Below are 27,429 nucleotides of genomic sequence, written 5' to 3' on the forward strand. Positions count from 1 at the left end.
TTTATGCCCATAGCCCTCTGTCCCCATACTTTTATATGTTTTTGCCACAAATTACATATTTATACATTATGAATCCAAAACCATTGATTTATCATTAAATGTTATGCACTTGCCTTTTAGAACCTCTAGGAAGTAAAAAGTATAGTTAAAATGAAAAATTCAATTACTATAACATTTCTATTTACCCATGTCGTTATCTTTACCAAAGACCTTTATTTCTGTATGTAGCTTCAGTCAATTTTCTAGCATCCTTTACTTTTGACTTGCAGAATTCTCTTTAGCATTTTCTTGTAGGTACAGTCCAGTGGCAATGAAGTCCCTCAGCTTTTTTAAATCTGGGAATGTCTTAACCCCTCACTCATTTTTGAAAGGCAGTTTTGCCAGATAGTGACTTCTTAGTTGACTTTTTATTTTAATGTTCGGCTTTTAAATAAGTCTCCCCACTGCTTCTGGCCTCCATGGTTTCTGATAGGAAATCAACACAATCTTGGATGTGGCACATTGTTTCACCTTTGAAGTTTTCTGAATTCTTTCTTTATCCTTGTCATTCTACAGTTTGTATAATATGGTGTGATGTGGGAGTTCACTGAGCATCCTGGATGTGTATGTTCATGTCTTTAATTAAATTTGGGAAGTTTTCAGCCATTATTTCTTTGAATATTCTCTCTGTTCCTTTCTTTCTTTCCTCTTTTTCTGGAATACCCACAATACATATATTGATATGCTTGATGATTTCTCACAGGTCCCTCGGCTCTATCCATTTTTCTTCATTCTTTCTATTTCTCAGATTAGATGATTTGAATCATCTTATATTCAAGTGCTTTGATTCTTTCTTTTGCTAGCTTCAGTCTGCTGTTGAACTCAAGTGAACTTTTAATTCTGTTACTGTGGTTTTCAACTCTGTTTGGTTCCTTTCCATAATTTCTATCTCTCTACTGATATTCTTTGTGTTTATCTATCATTTTCTGAATTTCCATGAGTTCTTTGTCTAGGTTTTCCTGTAGGTCTTTGAGCACATTTAGGACCATTTTTTAAAATCTTAGCCGGAATGTCCCAGGACTGGTCCCCCTCATTGGTTTCCAAAGCTTAAATTGGCTCCTTTGTCTGGGCCACTCTTCTTGTTCCTTTGTATATTTTGCAATCTTTTGTTGAAACCTGGACATTTTGATATCCTGATACACTATCATTGGAATTTAGACTCAGGGACACACGTTCCTTAAGCTTGTATCCAGCTGGTATTACAACAGGGGTTTCCTTAAATGCCGAGTACTGACAACAACAACAGAAGGAAAACAAAAGAAAATGCCTTTTCCAGGCTTTGAAGATTCACCTGTAGGAGTGATGGTGTTCAGAACTTACCATACAGTGTGAATGAAGAATAGCTCCAAGCCGAAGCATAGGGGCTTCTCTGGTCCTTTATATGCAAGCCTCTTCTCTTGGGGATGCATGCTTGGCACTAAAAATTCCACTGTTTGAATGGATAAGAATGTCCCTTCTTGCCTAGGAAACAGTCTTCTTAGGGTCTGGGCACAGCATTGTACATCCTACAGCCTTCAATCCCTTTCCCCATCTGCTACTTGACTCTTTCTCATAGTATTCTGTAGGAAAGCTCAGTCAACTGTGTTCTATATGTTGGGCAAGTTCTGGGATAGCAAATCCCTCAGGACACCACCAGACATACATTTCTCCATATGTACTGGAGGGTTACTTTGCTCTCTCTAGTATCAGGACCAGGAAGCCACACCGGCAGTATGAGCTGGCTTAGTACTAAAGCTGAAAGAAGTAGAGGAAAGGCCAGCCAGGGTACCAGAAGAACCCTACCGCTATTTTTTTTTAAGGATTTATTTATTTATCTTTAATTATTTTTAATTTTTAAAGAAGCTTTAGATTACATAAATGTTACATTAAAAATATAGGGATTCCCATATGCCCCATCTCCTCCCCCTTTGACACTTTATGTGGCCTTTTTCTTGATTTGGCATCCTCCTGTTAACGGCAATCCTTGAACTGTTTTCTGAAACTTTGAGAAACATGTTTCTGCTAGTTTTTGCTGGTTGTTCAAAGCTTATTTGAGGAGATGGAGCCCTGGAGCCTCTCATTCAACCATTCTGATTGTCCATGATTAGAATTTATGGGGAATTCTATTTAATTGGGTTTCCCAGAAGCAGACCCTAAAAGAATAATTATTTTGAAACTGAATTCTTAGAGAGCTCTTTCTTAGGAAGAATTCATAGGAGAATGGAAAGTGGGTCAGAGAAGATTAGGAAGAAAAGAAGCGTGTGGTATTAAGCAAAGTTCCACAGAAGACAAAATTGATGATGTCCCACAGGTTCCTCAGACTGTTCATTTTTCTTCATTCTTTCTACTTCTCAGACTGGATGATTTGAGTTATCTTATTTTCAGGTTCTTTGATTCTTTTAGTGCCAGCATCAGTCTGCTGTTCAACTTCTCTAGTGAATTTTTAATTTCTGTTACTGTGGTCTTCAGCTCTGTTTTCTGTCATGTAGAAAAGCTAGATCATACCCAGACTTTTCCCACTCAAGACAAAGGGAGCGGTAGTATATTTGCACACAAAAGGCTGCCAGTGTGGGCTTGTAAATTTCCAGATGCTTCTAGCTCACTAATTTTAAAGGTAAATTTGGCTATAGAAACTAGAAGGTAATTCACCTCAATGAAATGCAGGCCCTGGCTGTTGAGGGTAAAAATATATAGGTATCTGAGGTGGAGAAGGATTTGGAGGGTGTATGGGTGGAGCACTGACATTTTCTGCTACACTGCTCCTCTTGGAAAAACACGTATACACACACACATATATATGTATGTATGTATGTATGGATGGATGGATGGATGGATGGATGGATATAGGTATATTGGCTACACCTTCCACCTTACCAAAAGGAAAAATGCCTATCCAGTGAAACATCATTTTTATCTGTGAGTTATTTTTCTACTGGAAAGTAGAAATAGTTGGAATTGATGATACTTATTTTTGTACCACTTATTTGGGTCATTAAAATGGGGATTTATTTTTGTTAACCACAGATACTAAAGGAATGATCTTAGAATTACCACGGGTGTTAATTGTGGGGGTTGAAAAAAACAAACCTGGGTATAAATCCCAGCTCTGCTACTTTTAGCTATGTGAAAAACAATTGAAATTATATGGAAATGTTATACATACACATATGTACAGTATCTGGCTCATAGTTTGTGGTTAATAAATGGTAGGCAATTGTTGTAATGTTTCAATGATCATTAATGTCAACATGTACCCTCCTGTAGATCAGAGACTTAGGTGTTTATCTATATAAAAATAGCATATTTTCACCATCAAAAATTATGACATAAATATGCAGAAATTGTCAATCTTCATTGAATTTTGTTTATCTGAATACTTTAGGTTAAAAGTATTTGTAGTTAGATACTTTCCATGTTCTTACCATAAGCCTCAGAAACACCTGGTCATAGAAGTTAAAAAGAATGCTGAATTCAGACAAGTAGCAGAGTTTCTATTTTTTTTTCTTTTTAAATGATTTCTCTTAGAATTTTTTTTACTACATAGGAAATATGTGCTCAATGTAAGAAAGGTATTGGAAAATAGAGATAAACAGAGAGAAAAAAATAAAAAGCATTCTTCACATCCCAACTATACACATGGGTAATCACTGTTAATGTGCTCACATATATATTCTCTGACTTTTTTATTAAATATATTTATTTTAAAATATTGGATCATACGGCATATACTATAAAAATTCACCAGACTGTGTGAAAATCTTTCTATGTAAATAAATATTCTTCTAGATCTTGATTTTGCATAAATTTGGCATTGCATAAAATGAAAGAATAAGAAAACCTAGGTGTCGGAGTTTAATTGTTGCCAGGAATATGCCATTTACCAAAATAGCAACCTAAATTTGTGATAAATGGAAATACAATAATTCTGAGAAAAGCAGATGAATTGAACATTAATTTGGTCATATGTTTTCTGATAAATATGTATAAGTGCACGTTAAAACTTCCTACACTTTATCTTTGATATGCACAACAGGATCAAAAATGTTTTTCAAAAAAATATCCTAGGGCTTCATCAGTTTTCTTACTTCATTTGATCCTTCTATTGAGACATATTTACCAATTTTCTTCTGTACTAGTTTACCACCCAATTTGTACAGATCCTTATTTGTCAACTGCTTTGAATATGATAGGACTGTTTTCCCACAATACTTTCGTTAATTTGAAATCATATTGTGTCTTTCCTAAGGTTCACAATTGGTTCACAATAAGGTTCACAACTTTGCAAATTGGTTTTGTATCATTAATATTAACTTGGAATATATTTAAAATGGAAATATTTAAAATATTTGACAATCTATAGGGGAATGAAGAACGACTTGACAAAAGGAGAGGAAAGATGTTAATGTGAATAAAACAGGGTTAATTTTATAAATCATCAGATGACTAATGGATCTTTTCCTGGTATAACTTTCTTTTTCACTGCATTTCTTTGTATTATGCTGGCAATGGTGAGGACTTTTACACAAATGAATTTCTAAATTCATCTCTTGTTATGAATTTAGATTCATTATGATAAAATAATTTTTCTATTTTAAAAGATGCTGTGAACATCCTTTTTTAATTATACTAAATTCCTATGAATAAAAACACTACAAATCCTTTCTACCAGGAGACAGAGTACAATTCAAATTCATTTTTTTAGATAGTATATAAATAACTGCATTCTTTTGTGAATCCTAGGACCTATTATCACAATTTATATGGACCAGTTTTATAGTACTGATCTCCCCTGATAAGCTATCTCACCTATCACATATGTTTTCAGGGGCCTATTAATATCAATTTACCTACTGCCTTAGCGTCTATTAATGCCGGTAAGTCTGCCTAGTCTTAAATGTCATGTCCTCACAGAGAATATTGAGGGCCATCTTATTTAAACTGATATAATCTTGTTCCCATCTTTCCCCCTTTATCTTTTGTTTTAGTTATTAAAATCTGTAATTGTTTTTTAAATTTGTTTCTTCTTAGTTTGTAAGCTCCATCATAGCAGAGAACATGTCTCTTTCATTCATCAGTATATACCCTGTACATAGCACCATGACTTGTGCACTTGGCAAACACTTAATAAAGTGTTAAATGACTGAATGAGTGAATGGTGAATGACCTGAAAACTAATTATAATAATAGACTGAGTTTTTCCTTGAGAGTTTTAAAGGACACTCTTATTTTATCCAGCTGTGATAAAGACTAAACTGTCTTTTATTCTAATGAAGTATAAATGTTTAGTCCAGTCCCTGATATTAGTTGGAGGAGGTTGGATGGAAACCCGTTACCAGGGAATGTCAAGTACAGCAAATCCAAAGCTATCCTTGAAATCCCGAACTTTCAACAGGAAGACGAAGGATTCTATGAGTGCATTGCAGGCAACCTTCGAGGAAGAAACATTGCAAAGGGTCAACTCATTTTCTATGGTGAGCAAATAGAATTTCAAAAAATTATATTAAATATTTGGTAATATCTTTCTTAGTAAATAGTGAAAGTCATTACTATGTTGTGGAAAGTGTCATGGTAGACAATAGGGAAGATATGTTTCTAGGTTAAGAAGCTAATATAGTGATTAGCAGGTGGGAATAATCATCTTTAAAATATGACTTTAATTTCAGCATGGTCTATGCATGCTATTGTTTATTATAATTGTCTTGAAAATATCAGCAGTGTCATGTTAAAGTCATAAAAGTTTATAGCAAAATGTAGTGTGGAATTCAATATGTTTCCCATAAAACATTTAGCAGCACCCTATGGCAATTGTAATTATACTTCTGAGGACAATTTACAAAAGAAGGAGAAAAATGAGAAGGAAGAATAATATTTTAATGGTTGTTTATTGTACTTGTTTCTATTTCCCAGCCTCTGTGTACCCAAATGTAAGCAACAGAAAAATAAGTGTATTAACTCATTAAGGAGATGTTTGCCTCATTTATCACAATTGATAGTGAACTTAAGAGAGATGATGAAAGCATGTATTATTTAAATATTGTCTTTCTGACTTCTTTCATCTAGACCAAAATAGACACTTGCTTGATATTTTCCTTTTTTATCTTTGCATCAAATAAACTATAAAATATGCTTCCAAATTATCAAAATGTTAGGGGCTGTTTAAATAGCCTTTGCTTCTTTATTGAATTCAATATATCTGACCTAGAGAACTTTTGAAAACTGTATTTATATAAGGCCAAAAATACTTTTCCTATGTGACATGTTTATAATCAATGATAAAACGTTTGGAGAAAATAATTCTCCTTTGGATTACTAGAAAACTCTAAGGTGTTGTAATTGCTTCATAAGAATTCCACGTGTGTGTCCTATGGGGAGGCTGTATGGTGCCTTGGTTATATCATTTTCCATTTCCTTTAGAATTTCAAGTTTTAACATGGAATGAAACTAGTATTTTATAGGGAGAATATCATTTCCTGCTGATTATTCCCCTACAGTTTTTGCTGTGTTAACCAAAAACAATATGTATGCTTCAATAGCTCCTACTTTTTAAAGGAAAGACTTCAGAATCCAGCATTCTTTGTAAATAAAAAAGTAGAGATGTAACTGTGAGTTTTTAGAGATACCATGATATTTAGGGCTTTGATTAGTTTTTAGCATATTTTTATTCTGTGGACAAAGATATAACTTTGAGATATTTTACCTAAAACAGAGGTTGTGATTACAATTATTGTAAGAATAATGAGAATGTAAGAATTAATATAATTCTTACAATAATCTTAAGAGGTACAAACAATGTGCAGTGACATTGTGAGAAACTTGAGATGAATCTCACAGATCATGGTTGCACGTTCAAGATATGAACCTTGAAAGAGTCTTCTGAGAGTAGACTTTATTCATCCTACCCCAGTTCTTCAACATGGCAGTCTAAGTCTATTCACAGTACTTCTCAAAATAACCAAATTGGCCATTTATTGAGTTCAGTCTATCCTTGAGGAGGATGGTCATTGAAAAGTTATGTTTTTTTTGCCTCATGTTAATTCACTTGTTGAAGTGTTCCCCCACCCCCCCACCAAAAAGTGCAGAGAATTGATTGAATTATTTAAAAATTGAATAGTAACTGCAAAATCTAGCAAAAGACTCTTTCACCTTTGTTTTTGCTATGTCTCAGCTATATTTAAAACCATACCATTTGAGTTATCACTCTGTAATGTACCTTCATAACACCCCCTGCAATCTAAATGTTATTATTACAAGAAATAGAACAGATTCAGAAGAGTTATGTGGCTTCTCCCAACCAACCAGTCAATATGGAAAAAAAAAGTGAAAACAAGGCCATATGTACAGACCCAATGTCTAATCTCATTTTTCCATAAATTAACTCTTCAATAGAAGATTTAAAATTTTATATAATACTAAGAATCCAAATAAAGTGTATATTCAATAAATAAACATATTTTAAAGTTATAATTATGTTGAGCAATGCAACAGTTATACCTTAAACTTCAAAAAGTATGTAAAATTTATTTGTGAGAGAAGGGCATGCATTTCTTCTCCAAAGTCAAACATACATGAGCACAATTTCTCAGTTATTATCTACAAGGTAAAAATTTGTTTATAATACCCAGAAACATGATTAAATTTCATCAATACACCCAGTTATTCTAATTCTTGCCATTATGTGTCTCATAAGGCTATGAGATGCATGTTCTATAACTGAAATTTCCCAGATCTCCACAGATAAGGACTAGGCTTAGTTCTCATCAACCAGAAGCATCTCAGTTTCTTCTTTTGAGTGACAGGCTCCCTGAAGGACCTTTTATCCTAGTGGAGGCAGATGTTGCTGTGGAAAAATCCTGGATGTCAGCCGGACTTTGGTCCTATATTGTGAATCCTTTTCATTATATTTGCCCCACTTCTCACCCCAATTAGTAGGGCACTTTCCTTTTTTAATTTGGCATTAAATAAAATATTTGATACACTAAATACATCTTATTTCCTTCCCTGAGTTTTCTTTGGACATTTCAAAAGCCTGTACAGCAATTAAGCATGACGACCTGGAAGTGCTAGTAATTACCACCTATAGTACCCATGAGTGCTTGGAAACAGAAGTCAACGACTAAACACCCCCATTCTTTCCATGACATAAAGAGTACTTAGAAATTCACAGATGATGGAGTTCCAGTGGCCAACTCAATGACATCCCAATTCCCTTTCCTTCCCCTGTTACTACCCCTTTTCCTAATATCATTTTGGGATTGCATATCCAAAGAATCATCCTGAACACAATCCTTTGATTTTAGGCTTTGCTTTCAAGGTTCAAACTTTGACTTTTCTAATTTCTACCTGTTGTCTTGATCAGGTTACCTGTCATCTCAGAGAATATGCACAGGGTTGGTAGGGAGTATTAAGTGCAATTACATAAGTAAAACAATTAGCTTGTGGAAGCCTGAGATTCCAAGGGAAGTTTCATCTACTCCTACATATCTTGGTACAGATCCAAACAAAGGAGAGGGATTAATTGGCACATCCAGGCAGTTTCCCATGATGTTTAAGGAAGAAATATTAATATTAAAATATTTAATTTACATCCTACCTGTTTCCACAAGCCATAATACTAACATATACTTAGCTAGCATTTTCACATCAATTATGCCATTTGTTTTCTGTGTTTTTGCATTGTTTTGTTTTTCCTTAGTGTTGTGTAGAACTATGTCAGATTAAAAAATAAGTTTTTGAAAATTTATGCCCCAGATTACAGTTAGGTACTGAACATGTATATGAAAACAAATGTTCTGATTCCTTGTCAAGAATTTTATAGAGGAAAATATTTAATTGGATCATCATCCTACCAAAATGAAGTACTTGTAATTCAAGCTGTTGAGTTGTGATTGTCCCCAGTATAGGTATTCTTACTTGCGGTTAGTTTAGACCAAATATTACCTGTGGACTTTTGTCCAGAGATGATGCAGATTTGATATACACTTTCTAGTTTGAACTATGTACTAAAATTTATCAGAGGATAATTCTCCAGTCCTGTTCTGCCTTTTGACCTTTTTCCACAGCTCCCAAGTTGTTACAGAGGTACAACAAAATGACAGATGATCAACATTTAACTTGAGCTAAATGCCTACTGATATTCTCAACAGGGTCTCTGTTGCCCATTTTGAAGCTTCTGTGTTTCCCCACCCTCAAATTATGCATGTGCAGTAAAAAGGGTCCCAGTTAGCCTGATCCTTCAGCTATCTATAATCCTTGAATGCTGCAAAATATCTTGGATTACTGTTTTGCCAAATGGTTGCTCTTGCCTCTCTTGAAACAGCCCCTCCAGAATGGGAACAAAAAATCCAAAATATGTACCTGTCTATCTATGACAACTTGTTTTGGGAATGCAAAGCTAGTGGAAAGCCAAACCCTTGGTACATATGGTTAAAGGATGGTGAGCGCCTCAACCCAGAGGTAAGCAAGCATATTGATAATTAAAAAATCACCTACTCTACTGAGTGAATTTATATATATGTACAGTTATAAATACTGCTTTATTTAAACCTTAAACCACAAAGTAGTTATTAATATTATCCCTGTTTTTAGAATGGAGAAAGTTAAGGGTAGAGAGAAATAATAACTTCCAGAAGTTCCCATAGCTAGTCAGTGATAGATCCATATTTAAATATCATCACATGCTAACATTTGTTGAACTCTCATATAATCCAGGCACTCTGTTGAATGCTTTTTCATGCATTATCTTATTTTGTCCTCACAGCAGTCTTATAAAAGAGATACTATGATTAATATTTTGTATAGATGAGGAAAATGAATTTCTGAGAGGTTATCACATGTCCAAGTTCTTGCAGTGGCTTGTCAATATTAATGTAAAACCTAAATTTGATCTAACTGTGGGACCTAGGCCCTTATTCACTCTCCAGTAATATCTTGCTTTTATGAAAATACGTGATTGTCTGTAAATCCATAGGAAAGTAGAGAACTGAGGCAGTTATACATAATTTTAAATAGAAAGCATACATACTTGTACAATATCCAGAAAATAAGAATAAATTGTTTTTCCCCCATCAAATTATCCAGAAAATTGTGTTAATTTTCCATTTTACTTTGCACCGCCCAAGATACATGAACATCTGTTGTTTGGAGGCTGAATGTAATGCTGTTCTTTGTTTCAGCTTTAGTGGAATTGTCTTTCTGCATGCTTTTTGCATATAACATTCTCTGGTCCCTCCAGCCTACTTTTATTGTCTTTAGAGGATGGTAATAGGTATCTTGAAATATTTAGTTTTAATTTATATTTGTACTATTAAACTATTTCATTATGTGCAGTCAAAATTGTATTTCTATGCTCCAAATGGGACTCAGTAACAGATTCTGGCTGTTTAAGCATACTTTATAATAAGCTGCAGAACAGAAGGACTCAGTTCCTCCAAATTATGACTTAATTAGAGAATTATCAAATCATCAGATTTCAAGTTTTTTGAGACCTTATGATCAAAAGTCAAGGAAATATTCTAATCATTTTGTCCATATCTCTTATCATTCAGTCAACCATGTTTTCTGGAAATATTGGCGTGATGGAGTGTTATATGGTATTTTACATACCATGTAACAGAGAATTAACATATTATTCAGAGAATGCCAATTTTCAAAGAAATCCAATATCACAAAATATATTAACACTAAATTTATACTGAGCATATTTCATGTTTTTTAAATGTCAGAAAGCTGCTCTGGATTGTGTAGTATATTAGACTCATCTCATAAGCATCAGTTCTTATATACCAAAGTATCTGATCTCATAGATATGCACAAATTTTGCTTAATAAAGTATTCTGGTAAAGAGAATATTATACTGCCGCTCTTGCTTCAAAGATTATACTTTTTTCCTAGGTTAATATACTATCATTGCCTTTTCCATTATTAGGAGAGAATTCAAATAGAAAATGGAACACTTATTATAACAATGCTGAATGTATCAGATTCTGGGGTCTACCAATGTGCTGCAGAAAACAAACATCAGATCATTTATGCAAATGCAGAATTGAGAGTATTGGGTAAGTCATTCATTTATAACCAAAAAATTCAAAGTGACGTTTTAGCAAGTTATGATTATGTATAATAGAAACCAGTTTTTCTGTGAGTTAGAACTTGCTTTCCCTTTAAATAATTGGCAATATCTAAATTAGCTTTTTGTAAAATGCAAGATGGTAATTCTTTTTCTACTTAGGAAATATATTAGAGCATGAGAGGAAGAGCCCATCATCGGGTGCTTCCAAACAAGAAGCAGCTCTACCAAACTGATCTTAGCATGAGGATTTGAATACAACTCAAAGAATACTCATTAGAAATGTTTTCAGCTGAAAATAATGTAAGAAAAGAAAATCTCAATTTTAGTGACTTAAACAGGAACTTATTTGATCTCTTCACAAGAGTTTCAGGGGTGAATGGTTGCTAGCTATAGTACTGCAGCTCACTGATGTTATTCTTTAAACCTTTACCTCTTGCTTTTAGCCTCATGGTTCAAAGATGGCTGCTGTAGCTACTGACATCAAGGCCACATTCCAAGCATAACAAGGGGGAAAGAACAGAACTGACTACAACTTTCCCCTTCATTAAAAAAGCAAAAAATTTCCCTGAGCCTTCACAGGAAACTTCTTTTTTTTTTTTTTTTTTTTTGTCTCACTGACCAGAATTATGTAACATGACCACCCAGACTTCAAGGGAAGCTGGGAAAATAAGTCTTTATGGTGGAAATTGAAGAGAGAAACACTGTTTGGGAATGATATTTTCGGATAGCCAACCTGTTCTGGCTGCCACAGTACATGGCTTATAGATAAGATATTTCACCCCAAGACTTCTTAGTGGTAGCTAAAAAAGGACATGAAAGAGAAGGAACACTCAATAAGAAATAGTATTTTATGAGCTTATGGGTGATAGGTATTCATTCATTTTTTTCTTTATTTCTACCACTAAAATTTATTGAGTATCTGTTATATACCAATTACTAGGAATATAATTACCAAGACTAAAGTGGTCCTTAACTTCATAATCTATAGTTGCACTGAGAAAGAAGACAGATTTTTAAATGTAGTGATTACCATGATCAAGAATTTAGGTTGATCAGAGCACACTGCAAGATAAACCTGACCCCCAATGAGGATATGCCCTTTGAGCACGCAGTGTTTAGGGGAAGGGCAGAGAAGCAACACCAGAAAGCCCAGAAATAAAACAGCACAGCATTTCTGAAGGAACTTCAGTACACTTGGCTCTTTGGGGATGGGAACTGGACAGAGATTGAAAAGTGAAAGCCATCGATGCAGCCCATGCAGCCTACTAATTCCACACCCTCCTGAACTGATTTAGTGGGGAGGAAGCTGAGACTGACAAAGACTTAAGTGAAAAATTCTACTCAAAGTCTGTTTCTATGGAAGACAGATGATTTACATTTTGTCAGTCAAAGGCACAGCATGAAGAAATCTTAGTTACACAATACTTCTGATTTATTTCAGTGGTTTCACTGCCCCTTATATACACACATACATACATATATGTGTGTGTGTATATATATATATATTTTTTTTTTTTTTCCACATTCAGGATCATTATCTTGCCTTGAATCAGTTTAATGGTTTCTCAAATCAGGTTTAAAATCTCCTCTTGTTTCTTTTTATAACATCTTAACCCCCTTTATTGTAGCTGCTTTTAAGGATGTGGCTTTTTCTAACTTGCTTCCCTCTTCTGCAATTTGATTTTGTTGTTATAATGACCACTAGCAACACAAAAATAAATTGCCTTTTGAGCACATATTTTGTACCAGGTACTATTCTTGTGCTTTACAAATCTTATCTCGTTTAATCCCCATCTAATATTCTGAGGTAAAATCTATTGTTATTTTCATTTTACAAGTGGAAGTAGAGGCTCTGAAATGTTAAATCAGTAACTGGCCCAAGAGCACCTTGAGGGAAGTAGGTTGAAAAAGAGTTCTGGCTACAAATACTAGGTTCTATCTAGTAAACATGGTAACTCTTAGGTCTCTCTGAATGGAGTAATTTTTTAAAAATTTTAAATTTTGTTTTTAGCCTCAGCACCCGATTTCTCCAAAAATCCTATTAAAAAATATTCAGTTGTTCAAGTTGGTGGGGATATTGCAATTGAATGCAAACCAAATGCTTTCCCCAGAGCTGCTATCTCCTGGAAAAGAGGACTGGAGAGATTAAGACAAAGCAAAAGGTAACTCAATCCTTCTTTTTAAAAAATATTTTGAAATATTTCATAAGATAATATTTACCAGAATTTTAGGGGCTTACTAGGTCTTTTACGTTTTCCACCCTTTTGATAAAAAATTAAATGGCCTTTCCAGAAATGCCAAAATGATTTCACAGGATAATATCAATAAAAGGATCTTATGAAGCTAAGACCTGTAAATTCAATTTGGCTGTAACAGTTTCAGTGCAAGCTCTTGTAATAGATACCTTTTGAAAAATCCTCTAAGACCTTTTTCTATATTTGACTTGAAGGCTTTTCCCTTGACCCAGCCTGCTGAGAAATCAGGGAGCAGACCATTACCCCAAGGAGAAAGACCCACACATGCACACACCTGGGGGTGTGGGCTTTAAATAGTCACACAGGTGTCCACCCCATGACAAAATGAAGTCATGGCATGAATAAACAGATAGACAAGTTCCTGTAGGGAAAGCAGAGACATTTCCTTCCATAATGGATGTGGTTGAGTAACACTGGATCAGCGCTAGTATATTTTCTGGGAGAATTTTGGCAGAACAAAATAGGTGTATTTCTGTACTCACAGTATATGTCATTCCATCGTACTGTAGAACCTTTTATACATAAGAGACGACTATACGATCTGTAGCTCTATTCTAATCACCCAAGTGTGTTGCTAGGTGATCAGAAATGCAGTAAAGTATGACCATAAATGAGTCATTATGCTAAAGATGGGAAAAGTTCCCTTTTGGGTCAGTGACTGTCATATGTGTTCATATGAATTTATATGTATACCAGACTGGGCAGGTAATACAATAAATGAGACAAGATAGATGAAGGAAAAGGCAACTGCAGTATGCTGAACTGTGAAAAATGGTAACCCCTCAGCCTCGGAAGCAAAGCCTATGAAGGACTGCAGAGTGAGTTCCACGCCAAATAGGGATTGTCCCGTTCACATCCAGTCAAACGCTGCTTTGTGGGAAGCTGGGTCCCATGCTGCAGGTCTTCCAGTACTAAAAAGCTGTATTTTGACATTGAATTTCCTGAGCCAGGGAAAAAAAAAACAAAAAACAACAAAAAGATCCACAGGCTGGATGCAGAGATGCCGTTTTGTCATTTCTAATTCTAGGATTGCATTCATGAGCAAGAGAGAGGAAAGGGGGTGAAAACCAGAGTTCTGTATTGACTGTGTAAAGTGCTGTGATGGTTCTATCTGCCACCTTGCAGGCACCCCGTGTGCATGAGGAGATATTCAACAGAGAGCATCTTCTAGGGCATTCTTTTTCTCCTTACCTTCTCTTCTGGTCCCAACTCTCTCTACAGCCCTGGGCAGGAAGCTTTCCCCAAGGCAGGGATTCTGTCAAATGTATCTTTGTATGTCCTCTACCTTGACCCAAAACCAAAACTCAGCAAATAACTGGGGAATAGATGAATGTGTCAAAAAGATGATTGTATAAGACACTACCAGCTTTAGAAAAAGGATTTTCTTGGGAAAATGCATAAAGATATGAGATTAGATGCTTCAAAATTAAGCTAAAAAGGTCAGTGAAAGTAACCCTGTTGCCCTGGCCCAGGTTTGACCCCTTCCTCTGTGAAGACTTCCTAGGAGATTGCCACCAGCATCCCAACAGATGGGAATGTGGATTATTTTTAAATGTTTCCTTTTTCATTCTTGAAATCTAATCAAGCTTTGAATACACTGCCATAGCACAAGAAAATGCAAGAGATCTTGTGGTATCAAACACAACACTGTTATGAGGGTCTGAATAAACTGATAAGCTCTGCTTCATTTGACAAAGTGACTCCAAATTTCTAATCCTACAGAACAGGAATGACTACCATTTGTCTTCCAAATCATTTAAGGATCCAAACACAGGGAATGTGGGGACAGGGGAGAAAAGGATGAGAAAGTGGGTAAGGTTAAGAAAATGAGAGGAAAAACAATTTTTAATGTTTATGTTTTGTTTTGTTTTGTTTTGCCCATACAGAGTGAACCTGGGATTTTTTAGCCTCGGAATAGCTGGTGATCAGATATTAAGATTTCACGTTGTTTCCCCATGATTAAGAAATGATCTTGTGGTTTCTCTTTGCAGAGTTTTCTTTCATAATTCTTTTCACTTTAGGATTTCATTACATATTTCAAAAAAGCTAAACAAAATATTTATTTCCTGAATGTAAATTTAAAAAGTTGGGATAAAAACTGAATGCCAAGAGAATGTGATGATTACAGGAATGAATTTCTACCTAATATAGGTTATTCCTGAGTAGTAATTTGCAAGGTCACTCTGCCAGTTCCATGAGACTTTATCTCTGCAGGCAGCTTGTCCTGTTCCCTCTTCTATGGCCTCTGACCTGACTAGTTTCATTAAGCTCATGGTTTTAAGCTGCTTGTTGGGAATTACAGTATCTAAGCTTCTGTTTTATGTTGGCTGAATACTTTTTTTGTACTTTTATCATGGGAACTTTTAAATGGGTTGAAGTTAAAAATTAGAGTAGTAATTTTTTTAAAAAGAAGAAAAAGAAGGAAAGAAGGGATGTTACTGTTTCCACTAAAAGTAGTATGATATACCGAAGAGAGATTCTAGCCTCTCTTCTACTCTAATTAGAGCATAACTTTAGTAAGTCATTTGTCCCCTATAGACTTCCCTATGTAAAATGGAGTAGAAAGTATTTCATCTTCCTAAAACCACAGAGAGAGCCAAATGGTCTCTTCAAGGCTATTTAGGCTTAAGATAGATGATTTCTTCTATGTATTTGGCCTGAGTCATAAGCTAGTAACCAATTCTTTTTTTTTTTTTTTCTGTGATAGTTATTAGAATCCTCCTTCTCAAATCAGTGTTGCCAGGATAAATCCCAAATCTTAGAAAAATAATTGCATTCAAATTGTAAATAGCCACTACTCTTGAAGAACCCTTTGAGAAGGAGAATATCAAATTGGTAGGCAATATCCCTAAACATTTCCTCTTAAATTAGAATATATGAATAAAGATTATTTTATTTAGTGAGTACATTTTTTTTTGAGCATGTGTATATGTGTGTATAATGGAAGGCATGAACTTTCCAAAGCAAGTGAAATTGAACTTATATATTTTTAGAGCAGGAACACAGTGTTAGGCATAGAGTTTGGCTGGGAAATTAATTTCTAGATTTAATTAATAAAATTCAGGGTTTAACACGTATGTAGATACACTGTTCAGTGTTACATTTGAGAAGGGCATTGCAGATAAACCTAAACTCAAACACAGACTGCTAGGTCCCAGTACACATTTTTAATGCCACAACTGGTTGATTCTTCACTTAAATAACAAATGAGTAAAATTCCTATCCTCTCATAAACTTTGTTAAAGCATAATGCAATTGTATATGTAAGAAGATTTAAAAAGTTAGATATAGGAAAAAAATTTATATTTTCCCAGGGATTCTAAGTAGGAATATGTTTTACTTTTTGACCTTAGAAATACCCATGTGGGGAAATTTACATTTTAACCTCTGTTATAAAATTTCTGTACAGTACTGCCCACGTTGAAATTTCATTTTCACTAACTCTTGCTGCCAATAAAGTTTAACTACCTAGAGATATGTATTAGGGTTCTCTAGGGAAACAGAATCAACAGGAGATATCTATAAACAGTATGAGATTTTATAAAACTGTCTTATTTGACTGTAGGGATACCCAAGTCCAAACTCTGTAGGCAGGCTGCCCCCCAGGGACTCCAATGTAGGTCCATGATGAGTTCCCCAGGAGATTCTGGCTGTCTGAAGTAGAAATGGGAATTCTCTCTCTGAATGCTGAAATCACTTCTCACTTCAACTGATTGGATGAGACATCACTCATTGCTGATGGCAATCACCTGAGATTTTAGATGTAATAAACCATCTATGCAATCAGCTTACTAATGATTAAGGCTCATGAAATGTCCTTGTATTACAGTCAGCTCAGTGCTTGCTTGACTAAACAACTGGGCAGCATTATTTGGCCAAGTTGACACATTAGCCCAACCACCACAAGATAGTTGAGAAGAATCTAGACACCTATTCAGAGTCAACTTTCCTGTATTGCTTACTTATGAAAAATGACATGATACATATTTTTATAATTTCCTCCAGTTTGGAATGAATTGGGACAATATTCATCACATAGTAAGTGATGAAGTTTAAACTGGGTTACCAATCCTCCAACAAGATTTTTCTTCCCCTCAGATAATGAGAACACACTCAAGTCTTCATTTTTCAAAGGACTATGGTCTCATGATTTGACCTAATTCAAAGTGCCAATAATTCAAATCAAGCAACTTCTCTTAGTATGGTTAACATATTTCTTATAGACCTGTGTCACATTATTGAAAACTTAACCATTTTAGTAGTTCCATCTCTAAAGCAAGTATTCATATCCATGGCAGGCTGTCAGAGAAGAAAAGATTTCCTTGAACTAAAAATAGGTAGATGACATAATAGAGTACCAAGGCTATTTGATTTACTGCTAGGAATGAATGGTCATGCAACATCTGTCTCATTCTCTTTTTGGAGCTACCAGTCCTCTAGTAATAACACTAAATTGAAGAGAAACAAAAGATATGTTCCTGTGGAATGAAATCCTAATGTATTACAAAGTATCCTGTATTAGGACATAGAAAACAAGGATTCTTGTTACCCTCTGACATTGATAAGTATTGTTATTTGGTGTAAAACCATAAGGCTACACCTTTTATTTTGAGATGGCTATATTCTCACTTATAAAATGTGGATTAATTTTGTTGAAATAAATATGAAAAAACCTTTAAGAAATATTAAAACTAGACCCTTGCTGTGGCTGCCCGCATAGAGACGACCTATTAGAACTTAATGCAAAACATTAGTCTGACGTGTTAAAATTGCAATTTCTATCATAAAGTTTTATATGTGAAATTACATGGTATTAATTATTTGCTAAGGTGAAAACTGACTGAGTCAAACATGCAGATTTTTGTAAAGTGTCAAAACAGCTAAAATGTTTCGATTGGATGGATTCAGGAGTTATAGAATGCAGCTAGACTGCAAGCTCCACGCAAGCAGTGAGCATGACCTTTTAATTCACCATTAAAGGCCCAGCACCCAGCACAAGCCTGGAATATAATGGACATTCAATAAATATTTTCTATTTTACTAAATCAATGAATGTTGAAATTTACATTGTTTTATTTGTTTCTACTGACTTTTGAGGTTTTGCAATTTTTTTTTTTTTAAGATTTATTTTATTTATTTCTCTTCCCTTCCTCCCACCCTGGTTGTCTGTTCTCTGTGTCCTTTTGCTGCGTGTTCTTTGTCTGCTTCTGTTGTTGTCAGCGGTATGGGAATCTGTGTCTCTTTTTTGTTACGTCATCTTGCTGCGTCAACTCTCCGTGTGTGCGGCGCCATGCCTGGGCAGGCTGAAATTTCTTTTGCGCTGTGTGGCTCTCCTTACAGGGCCCACTCCTTGCACGTGGGTCTCCCCTATGCTGGGGACACCCCTGCGTGGCATGGCACTCCTTGTGCGCATCAGCACTGCGCATGGGCCAGCTCCACATGGGTCAAGGAGGTCCAGGGTTTGAACCGCGGACCTCCCATGTGGTAGATGGCGGCCCTATCGACTGGGCCAAGTCTACTTCCCGAGATTTTGCAATGTAAGCAAAAACTTATTGAAAAAATCAATAGAACTTTGATGTGTTCATTTATTCATTCATTCATTTTGCACCTATTTATTAGTTACCTATTATATGCCAAATATTATGCTAAGTGTTGTAGATAAAGCTAGCTAGCTAGATGACACAAAATATTCTTTGCTCTTTCTTAAGAATCTCTTTTTCCTTAATGTTATTTGGAATCAAAAGATCCAGGTTGAAATCTCAAGTTGACTTCTCATGTCATTGATAATTTTAGCAAGTCTTTTCACCTCTGGGGTCTTCATTTGGTGCATTTGAAAAATTGATAAAATTTGTACTTCCCTTGTCTCTTAAGGTTGTTATTTCAAATGACATAGCAGATATGAAAAGGATGGGGTATCCGTACATACTCCACCAGCACGGGGTACATTTATTTATAGCTGTTATCTTAACATTGATGGAGATCCCATTGTGCAGGCTTACCTATAGCAGCCAGAGGAAACACTGTAAACTGCATCACGGAAAGTCAGGATGAATACAGATTAAGCTTATCTCTGCAAGGCATTCTGAGGCAACTCGGGGAATCAATTCCACATCTGCTAAGTTTGATTAATCGCTTCTTTTTTTTTCCTTATGGCTCTACTTAGCAAGGGAACTGACAGAAATCAAAGGCCTGGATTTGTCTCCGTATGCCCAGTGACTGATGGCTACCTGTTCAGAGATTACCTCTTGAATTGAACAGGAAATGTTTACCTGTGGGATGGACAGTGCAAAGTTGTCCTCTGACAGGCAGCTTTAATTATGATTCCTGACCACCTGGGGTTTGGGCATAGTGGACAGACCAGCTTTGAACAATAAAAACAAAGAGATGGAGAGAAGGTACTTTTTCCCTGTTTTTGAGAGATTGATAATTATTTTTCTCCCTCATTTTCCTTAAAATTATCCAGGAACCAGTCAGGCAAATTAATAATAATAATGACAACCTTTTTTTTTTTTTTTCAAAATTTGTAAATTTTATTTCAAGTGAAAAAAAAAGAACAGATGAAAGGCAGCTTAACAAATTATGGAAGCATTACTTTAAAAATCCTGTCCAGGCATATTTATCTTATTTAATCCTAAAAACAAGCAATTATTTCTTCAATGTTCATAAAGATGGATACATGAGCACAGACTGGCTAAATGACATGACCACGGTCTCCTTGTTAATGAAGAAAATGAAGAAGAAAACAAACAAAAACAACAACCATTTTAAGCATCTCCTTTATGCAAAACAGTACACCAGGCACTTTTTATATTCCAAAATATTAAACCGTATTTTTTTTAACATTCAGATATATTTCTGTGGGTCAAGGTTGTTACAGGGTATATGGCGGTATTTGTATCACTTTCACCCTGGTAATCTCAAAGAGCTAAATACAGAGGCACTTCAAAATTCATGGAGAATCAAACTCATTCAATCTTGCGATTTTGCACCATGACAACTGGCTTCAAAATGTGCTCATATTCCGCAAGTTTGAAGTTAGAGGACTGTGGGACTTCAGAACCAATTCCAGTACTTCTAGCCAATCAGAATATGTATATACTCACACACCCATATACAATACATATATACACAGAGATTCATATATATGTGTGTGTGCATATATATATATTTGATAATAGGCCTTATCAAATTGTAATGGAATCTGTGGGCTTTATCCTACAGTGATGACACCATTAAAACATTGTATGGCCTGGACATTTGGCAAATATCATGTTGAACTTATGAACCTGTTAGGTGGCATGATGTTTAATACATATGCAGTCTTTCAGGTTTCAAGCACAAAGTTGGGAGTGGGCTCACTCCATGTCCATCCATCTACCTGGCACTGCAACACCTCTAAGACCTTCCTCTTGCACACAATATTGCACTGTGGGGAAAGTTTCAGGAGGAGCGTGGAAAGATGGCAGGGGGAGTGTGGAGGGGGAAGTAGAGATGAGAGAGATGGAGAAGGAAAAGGATACAATGCCATTTTCCGTGCAGCAGTTGGCCCCTTTGTAACAACCAGCAAGCAGGCTTCTCTACCCCTTCCTCCTCCTTGCTGAGCTTCCTAATGGAACAAGCAAATAAACCTAATTTTATTTTGTATCACCAACTACTTAATGTAATAGTGCTTAGTACATCAGGTAGCATGAGTATCAAATAGGCAAATGAACCATATGTTCCCATGTTTAAGGAAGAATGACAGTCTGCATAATGCCAGGCTTATTACAATCTCCCTTCTGTGCTGTCTCTGTGTAATAAAATTTTAAATTGTTCATACTCAACTCCTGAGAGCCTTGTTAAGCTGAGCCTTTCCAAGGGAATACATGCTGAAGATGTCAAGAGCCATCTGATACTCTTGCCTGTGTCACACTAAGACGTAACAAGCTAAAATCCTATGTGTGCCTTTGTCAGTCTTGCCCTCGTTATTTCCTCTTGCCCGCCAGTTTCCCTTTCTTTATTCCCACTGGCCTACAACAGACTGGACCATTGACCCTTTAGTACAATGTGTGAACTGCCGGCCTGTCATGATCTGACAGCGCTTCGGTTCATTAAAGATGTAAAGCCTGCCGCTAAACCCAGCCTGCCCAGTGTGCTGAGAGCTATTTTACACTGTCTTGGGTTGGCCTATTGTTGGCGTAGTTCCCTATTTAAAATGTTTTAATCGTGAGTAATCATTCCTTATGGCTTCAAACCAAAGGCAAATATGCCAAACCAAAAAAGTTCAAGAAATAAATAGCCTCTACCTATGTATGGTACTGTGTCTTAAGCCAGGAAAAGTCATAAGCTACATTGTAGATGTAGAATTGCTGGGGATTCATAGGCTGTATTAGTATTAGTATGTTTCTAATTTTATAATGCAAAAGAACCTGTAAAAAAATGCAGAGTGCAGGCATCCAAGCCCAGAATTTTAATTCAGCAGATGTGGAGTAGAGCTCAGGAATCTGTATTTTTATAAGACCTTCCTTTATTCCCTGTGCCCCTAAGAGAAACAGAAGCTGTTGTGTGACATTGGCTTGGTGCATAAACATGTACTTATAAACTAAAAACTTTCCTCATTTTATCTGCTTCCCTCTCAGAACTTTGCTTCCTATGCTAAAAAGATCAATGCTTCATCTTTTCTTAAGTCTGCCTCCGTTAATTTCATTTTTGAAATACAAATACAATTAAACACGATTTGCTCTAGAATGGTGTCCACTTGCCTTTAGTACTTCCTTCTACTTTCAGTGATATTCAAAACTTCCAAATTTTACATAAAGATTCAACAGCACTAATTTTGTAGACATGAAAGTTCAATTATTAGTGTAATTTATACAAATGACCTTTTGTTCTTGATTTTATTTTGGAGTAAAGAGGTGATTATTTGAAAAATTTAAAGTATAAAGCCCCTTCCTGAAAAAGAAAATGGTTGCTCAATAGGTATTAGTTACATCTATATCATCTTATAAATGCCAGTGGACATAGAGAAAATTAATAGAAAGAAAGAAATAGAAATATAACTGCTGACCTGATACAAATTAATTTCACATGCAGAAATAAAGGCTAGATAAATTCTATGGAGATCAGTCTTGCTAATTTCTTCAAGACTAGGAATGAGTCTGTCAGAGAAATTTTTTAGTCACTGACTTTATTGTTCAATATGTCTTTGTATTTTTTTCCACAGTGAAACTTTTTCTATTTTTCTAAATGAAATTTCACACAAGACCGTACTTCGTAACGTGGGTAAGAGTGAACCTGTCTGGCTAAGGCCCTTATGCGAGACCTCAAACCCTATGCAATGCCCCCTCTGTGTCCTCTTAGCCGCGAGCAGCCCATGATGTATGCCAAGAATCCCCTAGGTCTCCTGAGGGCTGAACTTGAGAACGACTGATTAGGAGTGACAAGTATGATTCTCAAGTGGGACTTGTCAAACTATTCATTTATTTATAAGCAGAGCTGCAAACCAATTTGACAGGCCTTGGGAAAGATTCTGGGTTTACACATTTTGAATGAGCTTGGAGTCTTGTGGTATAGACAGATAGGTCCTCAGCGACAGAGCTTGAGGTGGGGGAGGTAGGAACTGTTCCCAGAAAAGGAAGGTGGGAAGTGCAGGCTTATTCTGACTCTCTTACTGCTTACTTAATATCATACTTAGTGCCATTTCCAAGGTTTAGATATAGACTTCCCTTCCTCCATACACAATGCATTTTCCCCATAATTCTTATAAATACAAGTAAAGGAGACTCATATCACATTGTGAGGTGTCCAACAGCTTTGACTAATAAGCAGATGCTTGGATTTACTTAATAACATACATATTCAATACTAGGCCCCATCTCCAGTTGGCTTACACAACCAGAAATATCCCCCACTACTTGACTCTGAGTCCATACCATAATGGTGATAACAATCATTTGTAGATTATACCCATTTGGGGCAAAGTGTTCAGAATTTAAATAAAACATTTGATTTAATTTTCACAACACACCTATTATGGAGAAATTGTTCATATTTTTAGATGGATAAATGTAAAAGAGGTTTGCCATCATATCCACATTCATACAGCTAATAAGTGATAGAGAAACATTCAAAGACTGGAAGCTCTGGCTCCAAGGTTCAACCTTATATACCACACAGTAAGCCTTTAGTTAGCCTTCTGATGTATTGTAGTGTCTATACTGTTGAGTTAAATGTGGACCTTCTTACTATGCATATTATTTTCCTTTTCCCCTCAAGATTGGACTAAAAATCTATGTGAAAACAGTGATATATGCAGTCTCACTATATTTTTATATCAGTTAGACCTATAGGATAATCTTATATATTCATAAAATACTGATGGGGGAGTCTTAGTTGACATTAATTTAATACAATAAATCACTCCATTTCATGGCTTAGCATCCCACATTCACAATGTTCCAATGACTGGATTTTTAGTAGAATATAACACAATAAAATTGTGGTGACATAAAGACATAGATTTGCAAATTTGGTGATCAGATCTAAACTCCCTAAGCTCCACAAAGAAATTGACCTAGGTATGGAATTGTATATTAAAATGAAGATAAAAAGTTTAGGGATGGCAGGCAATGAGTCAGGTCCAAGTTGATCTCCTAGTCGCAGTCATATTTTAAGACTAGTCTTATAGATCCTGAGGAATACAATCATTTTGTAGCCAAAGGGGATGCAGAAATGGACGTTTCCCCATCATCTGTCCCATTCAAAACCTCATTTAAGGTAGCAAAGAGAAGCTTTTCCCAGGTATGCATGTTCAGAAATCACCAAATTGCAAAGAACTCAAATGAACAGGCATCATAATCACTTAATCAGCTCAACTCAGGACTAAGTTACCAGGTTAAGTTCATCTGGCTGTATTTGAATCTCTTTTATCTATCTTGAAGTTTCTTGCTGATATAACTCTACATTGTAAAATTTCAAAGCCTTAAGGAAATCACTCAGTAGGTTCATTATCATAAATATAATGAAAAGCATAACTAAACTGCCCTCACATTCTTCAAACATCTCGATTCACTTCTGCCCAACTTGCTCTCATTGTCTTTTCAATCGGTTCTCCTTTAGTTATTTTGGGAACATATATTTTTTCTTCTAATTTCCTTTAACTCCTATATTCACAAACTTTTTTGTCCTTTGCCAACTTTATAATTTTCCATCTTTTTGCTTAGGCTGTAAGGCATGTTAGCATATGAATCTATATTAATTCTTTTTTGTGTTTTCTGAGGCAGCCCAAAATACTGCAGCAAATGGAGACACTTTTCTTTATCTTTCCCTTCTTGTAGTGAACAGTTAAATATTCCTCTTAGGCCTATTTCACTGGATTAATTTAGCTAAGCTTTCCATCTGATGCTGTTGTGTTAATGTTAAATCACATTTCCTTAACATTTCATGGGAATCAGCCTAGCAGCACACGCTTTGGCATGTCGTCGGAGTGAAGACACATCATGACACCAAATAATTATGTTATTTAGCACCTGGTCTTATCTGCCACCTCCTAATTTGTATAATAATTCAGTCACCCTGAATCTGTGTTTGGCTTACATCTCAGCCACTACAAATCTGGCATTTAAATTATTTGCGTATATTAAGCAAGGAGACACATTTTGATGAATTCTGAGGCCTGAATATATGATGCTTGATTTTTGCTTTGGATTTTAGGTCGTTCAAAACAAAGACTTAACCTTGAAACATTTGGCTGTTCATATCATACTAGACAACAATAAAACTGCAGAAAGCATGTATCCTGAGAAATTAAACACAGGTAGCAGTAATATTTTTATTCCCAATTAAGTTGTGTTTGACTCTATTTCTAATTTCTAGGTAACTTCTAGTCAATCATTTGCTAATTACACCTTTTCAGTTAGCCGCATACACACCCAGATTCTTCTTGAATAACTAATTCATAGGAAGCAGATCTTCAGCTATTTAATCTGTTCAAAATATATCTTCTTGTATTCTCCAGATAGTGATGAAAAAGGCAACTAAAAAGCACCCATGCATGCCTGTTTTTCCCCTAGGAACTTGAGACAAATCTACTTTTTGACAAAACAGCAAAATTGGATTTGTGCTACCAATTTAGGATTTCACTTGATGTAGAATTTTTGTTTCCGTTTACATTTCCTACCTCACCACCCCCTTCCTACTCAATACAAGCTATAACACACTGTACCTAATGTAACTCCATAAAGGGAATCAAAGCAATACTGTTTGTTCAGAGCTAGGACACACTGAGAAAATATGACGGATACTACCAACTCATTTTCTGTGAATCAATCCAATGTTTAGGGATCTCCAAAAGGACCCATATTATCATAGTAATCAATAAGGATATATTTTTGTCTTTAATGAGGCCTTAGTTTCATCATTGGTACTGTAATCAAACCTTTCTAGGCAACTTAAATGTATTTCTTTCACACAACTTCAGCTACTTTGTAATGCATCAGCAAACTAACAGAAATTCACTTAGTCAAATAATCACATTCTTTACACATATAGCAAGGTTTTAAAGAACCAAAACAATGTGGTTATTTGACTAAGTGATATTTTGTTAGTTTACTAAATTTATTGACGGTTAGTATAGATTCTTGTCCAGAAAGAGAAAGCTAAAGATTTAAGAGTGATAGGTCCATAAAAGACATTTATTAAATAATTGCTAATTGTAGATATTCATGGAAATCACAAAGAAATAAACAATACCTGCTACCATATTTTGAGCAGCCATGGTAAGCACTTTTTATATATCTTCCTTCATTTAATCTTCAAAACAAACTAAACAAAGTGAAGATATCAATTCTGCTCAAATTGATTTTTAGATTCAATGCAATACCAATCAAAATTCCAATAGCCAACCTTACAGAAATAGAAAAGCCAATTACCAAATATCTTGGAAGGGAAAAGTGTCCCAAATAGCCAAAAATTTCAAAAGAAAAAAAAAAAAAGAAGGGCAAAGTCAGAGAACTCAGGACTCAGGCTTTCTTACCTTGAAGTACATTATAAAGCTACAGTGGTCAAAATAGCATGGTATTGGCATAAATATAGATACACTGTTGAATAGAATTGAATTGAGAGTTCTGAACCTTTGGTCAACTGATTTTTGATAAGCTTATCCAGTCTACTTTTCTGAGACAGAACAGTCTCTTCAACAAATGGTGCTGGGGGAACTGGATATCCACACAAAAGGAATGAAAGATGACCCCTATCTCACACCCTATACAAGAATCAGCTCAAATAGATCAAAGAACTAAACACAAAAGCCAGGACCATAAAAGTTCTAGAAAATAATGTAAGGAAACATCTAAAAGACCTTTTAGTAGGTGAGGGTAAAATATTAATAGAGGTGTCATTAAAAGGGTGGATTGGAGAAACATACACCAAATGTAAGATATTGGCTATAGTTAGTATAATGTTTTGATAATGTTTTTTCATAGTTTGTAACAATTGTTTCACAGCAAAGCAAGGTGTTGGTGGTGAGGTGATGTGTGTGAGCCCTGTATGATGATACACATGTTTTGTAAGCTCACAGCTTATACTATATACTTATTGTTTATGGATGTTGATAAATGAATAACTTTAATTTTAAAAGAAGTTTTAAAAAGTAACACATCCAGAACCCAAATCCAAAGTAATCTGACTTTTTTTAAAATTTTTCAAAAAGTTTTAGATTATATAAATGTTATATCAAAAAATAGGATGTGGGAAAGTGTGGGAGGGGGTGGGAGGGGGAATATGGGAATCCCTTGTTTTTTACATAACATTTATGTAATCTAAACCTCTTTAAAAATGAAATTTTTTAAAAATATACAGATAATTCCCATATACCCCACCCATTGCCCTCACCTACTTTCTCCCATTAACAACATCTTTCATTAGCATGATACATTTGTTACGATCTTATAATATGTACATTTGTTACATATCGGAGCATTGTTACCAGTCATGGTCTGTGGTTTACATTATAGTTTACACTTTGCACTGCACAATTTTCTAGGTTTTGACAAAATGTATAGTAACCTGTATCCGTCATTGCAATGTCATGCAGGACAATTCCAATGTCCC

General features: G+C 35.3%; 1 protein-coding gene across 4 annotated transcripts in view; it reads left to right on the top strand.

Moving 5' to 3' along the window:
* The window catches only part of CNTN6 (contactin 6), a 365,092-nt gene that overhangs the window by 281,587 nt on the left and 56,076 nt on the right, over positions 1-27,429 (top strand). For all 4 annotated transcript variants that reach the window (XM_071211969.1, XM_071211970.1, XM_004449587.5 and 1 more), the window contains 4 exons: positions 5,305-5,489; positions 9,335-9,471; positions 10,943-11,072; positions 13,098-13,248. In XM_071211969.1, coding sequence (XP_071068070.1) covers positions 5,305-5,489; positions 9,335-9,471; positions 10,943-11,072; positions 13,098-13,248 — 603 coding nt within the window. The remainder of the gene's footprint in view (positions 1-5,304; positions 5,490-9,334; positions 9,472-10,942; positions 11,073-13,097; positions 13,249-27,429) is intronic.

The sequence above is a fragment of the Dasypus novemcinctus genome, chromosome 26, assembly GCF_030445035.2.
Source record: "Dasypus novemcinctus isolate mDasNov1 chromosome 26, mDasNov1.1.hap2, whole genome shotgun sequence".
Taxonomy (NCBI): Eukaryota; Metazoa; Chordata; class Mammalia; order Cingulata; family Dasypodidae; genus Dasypus; species Dasypus novemcinctus.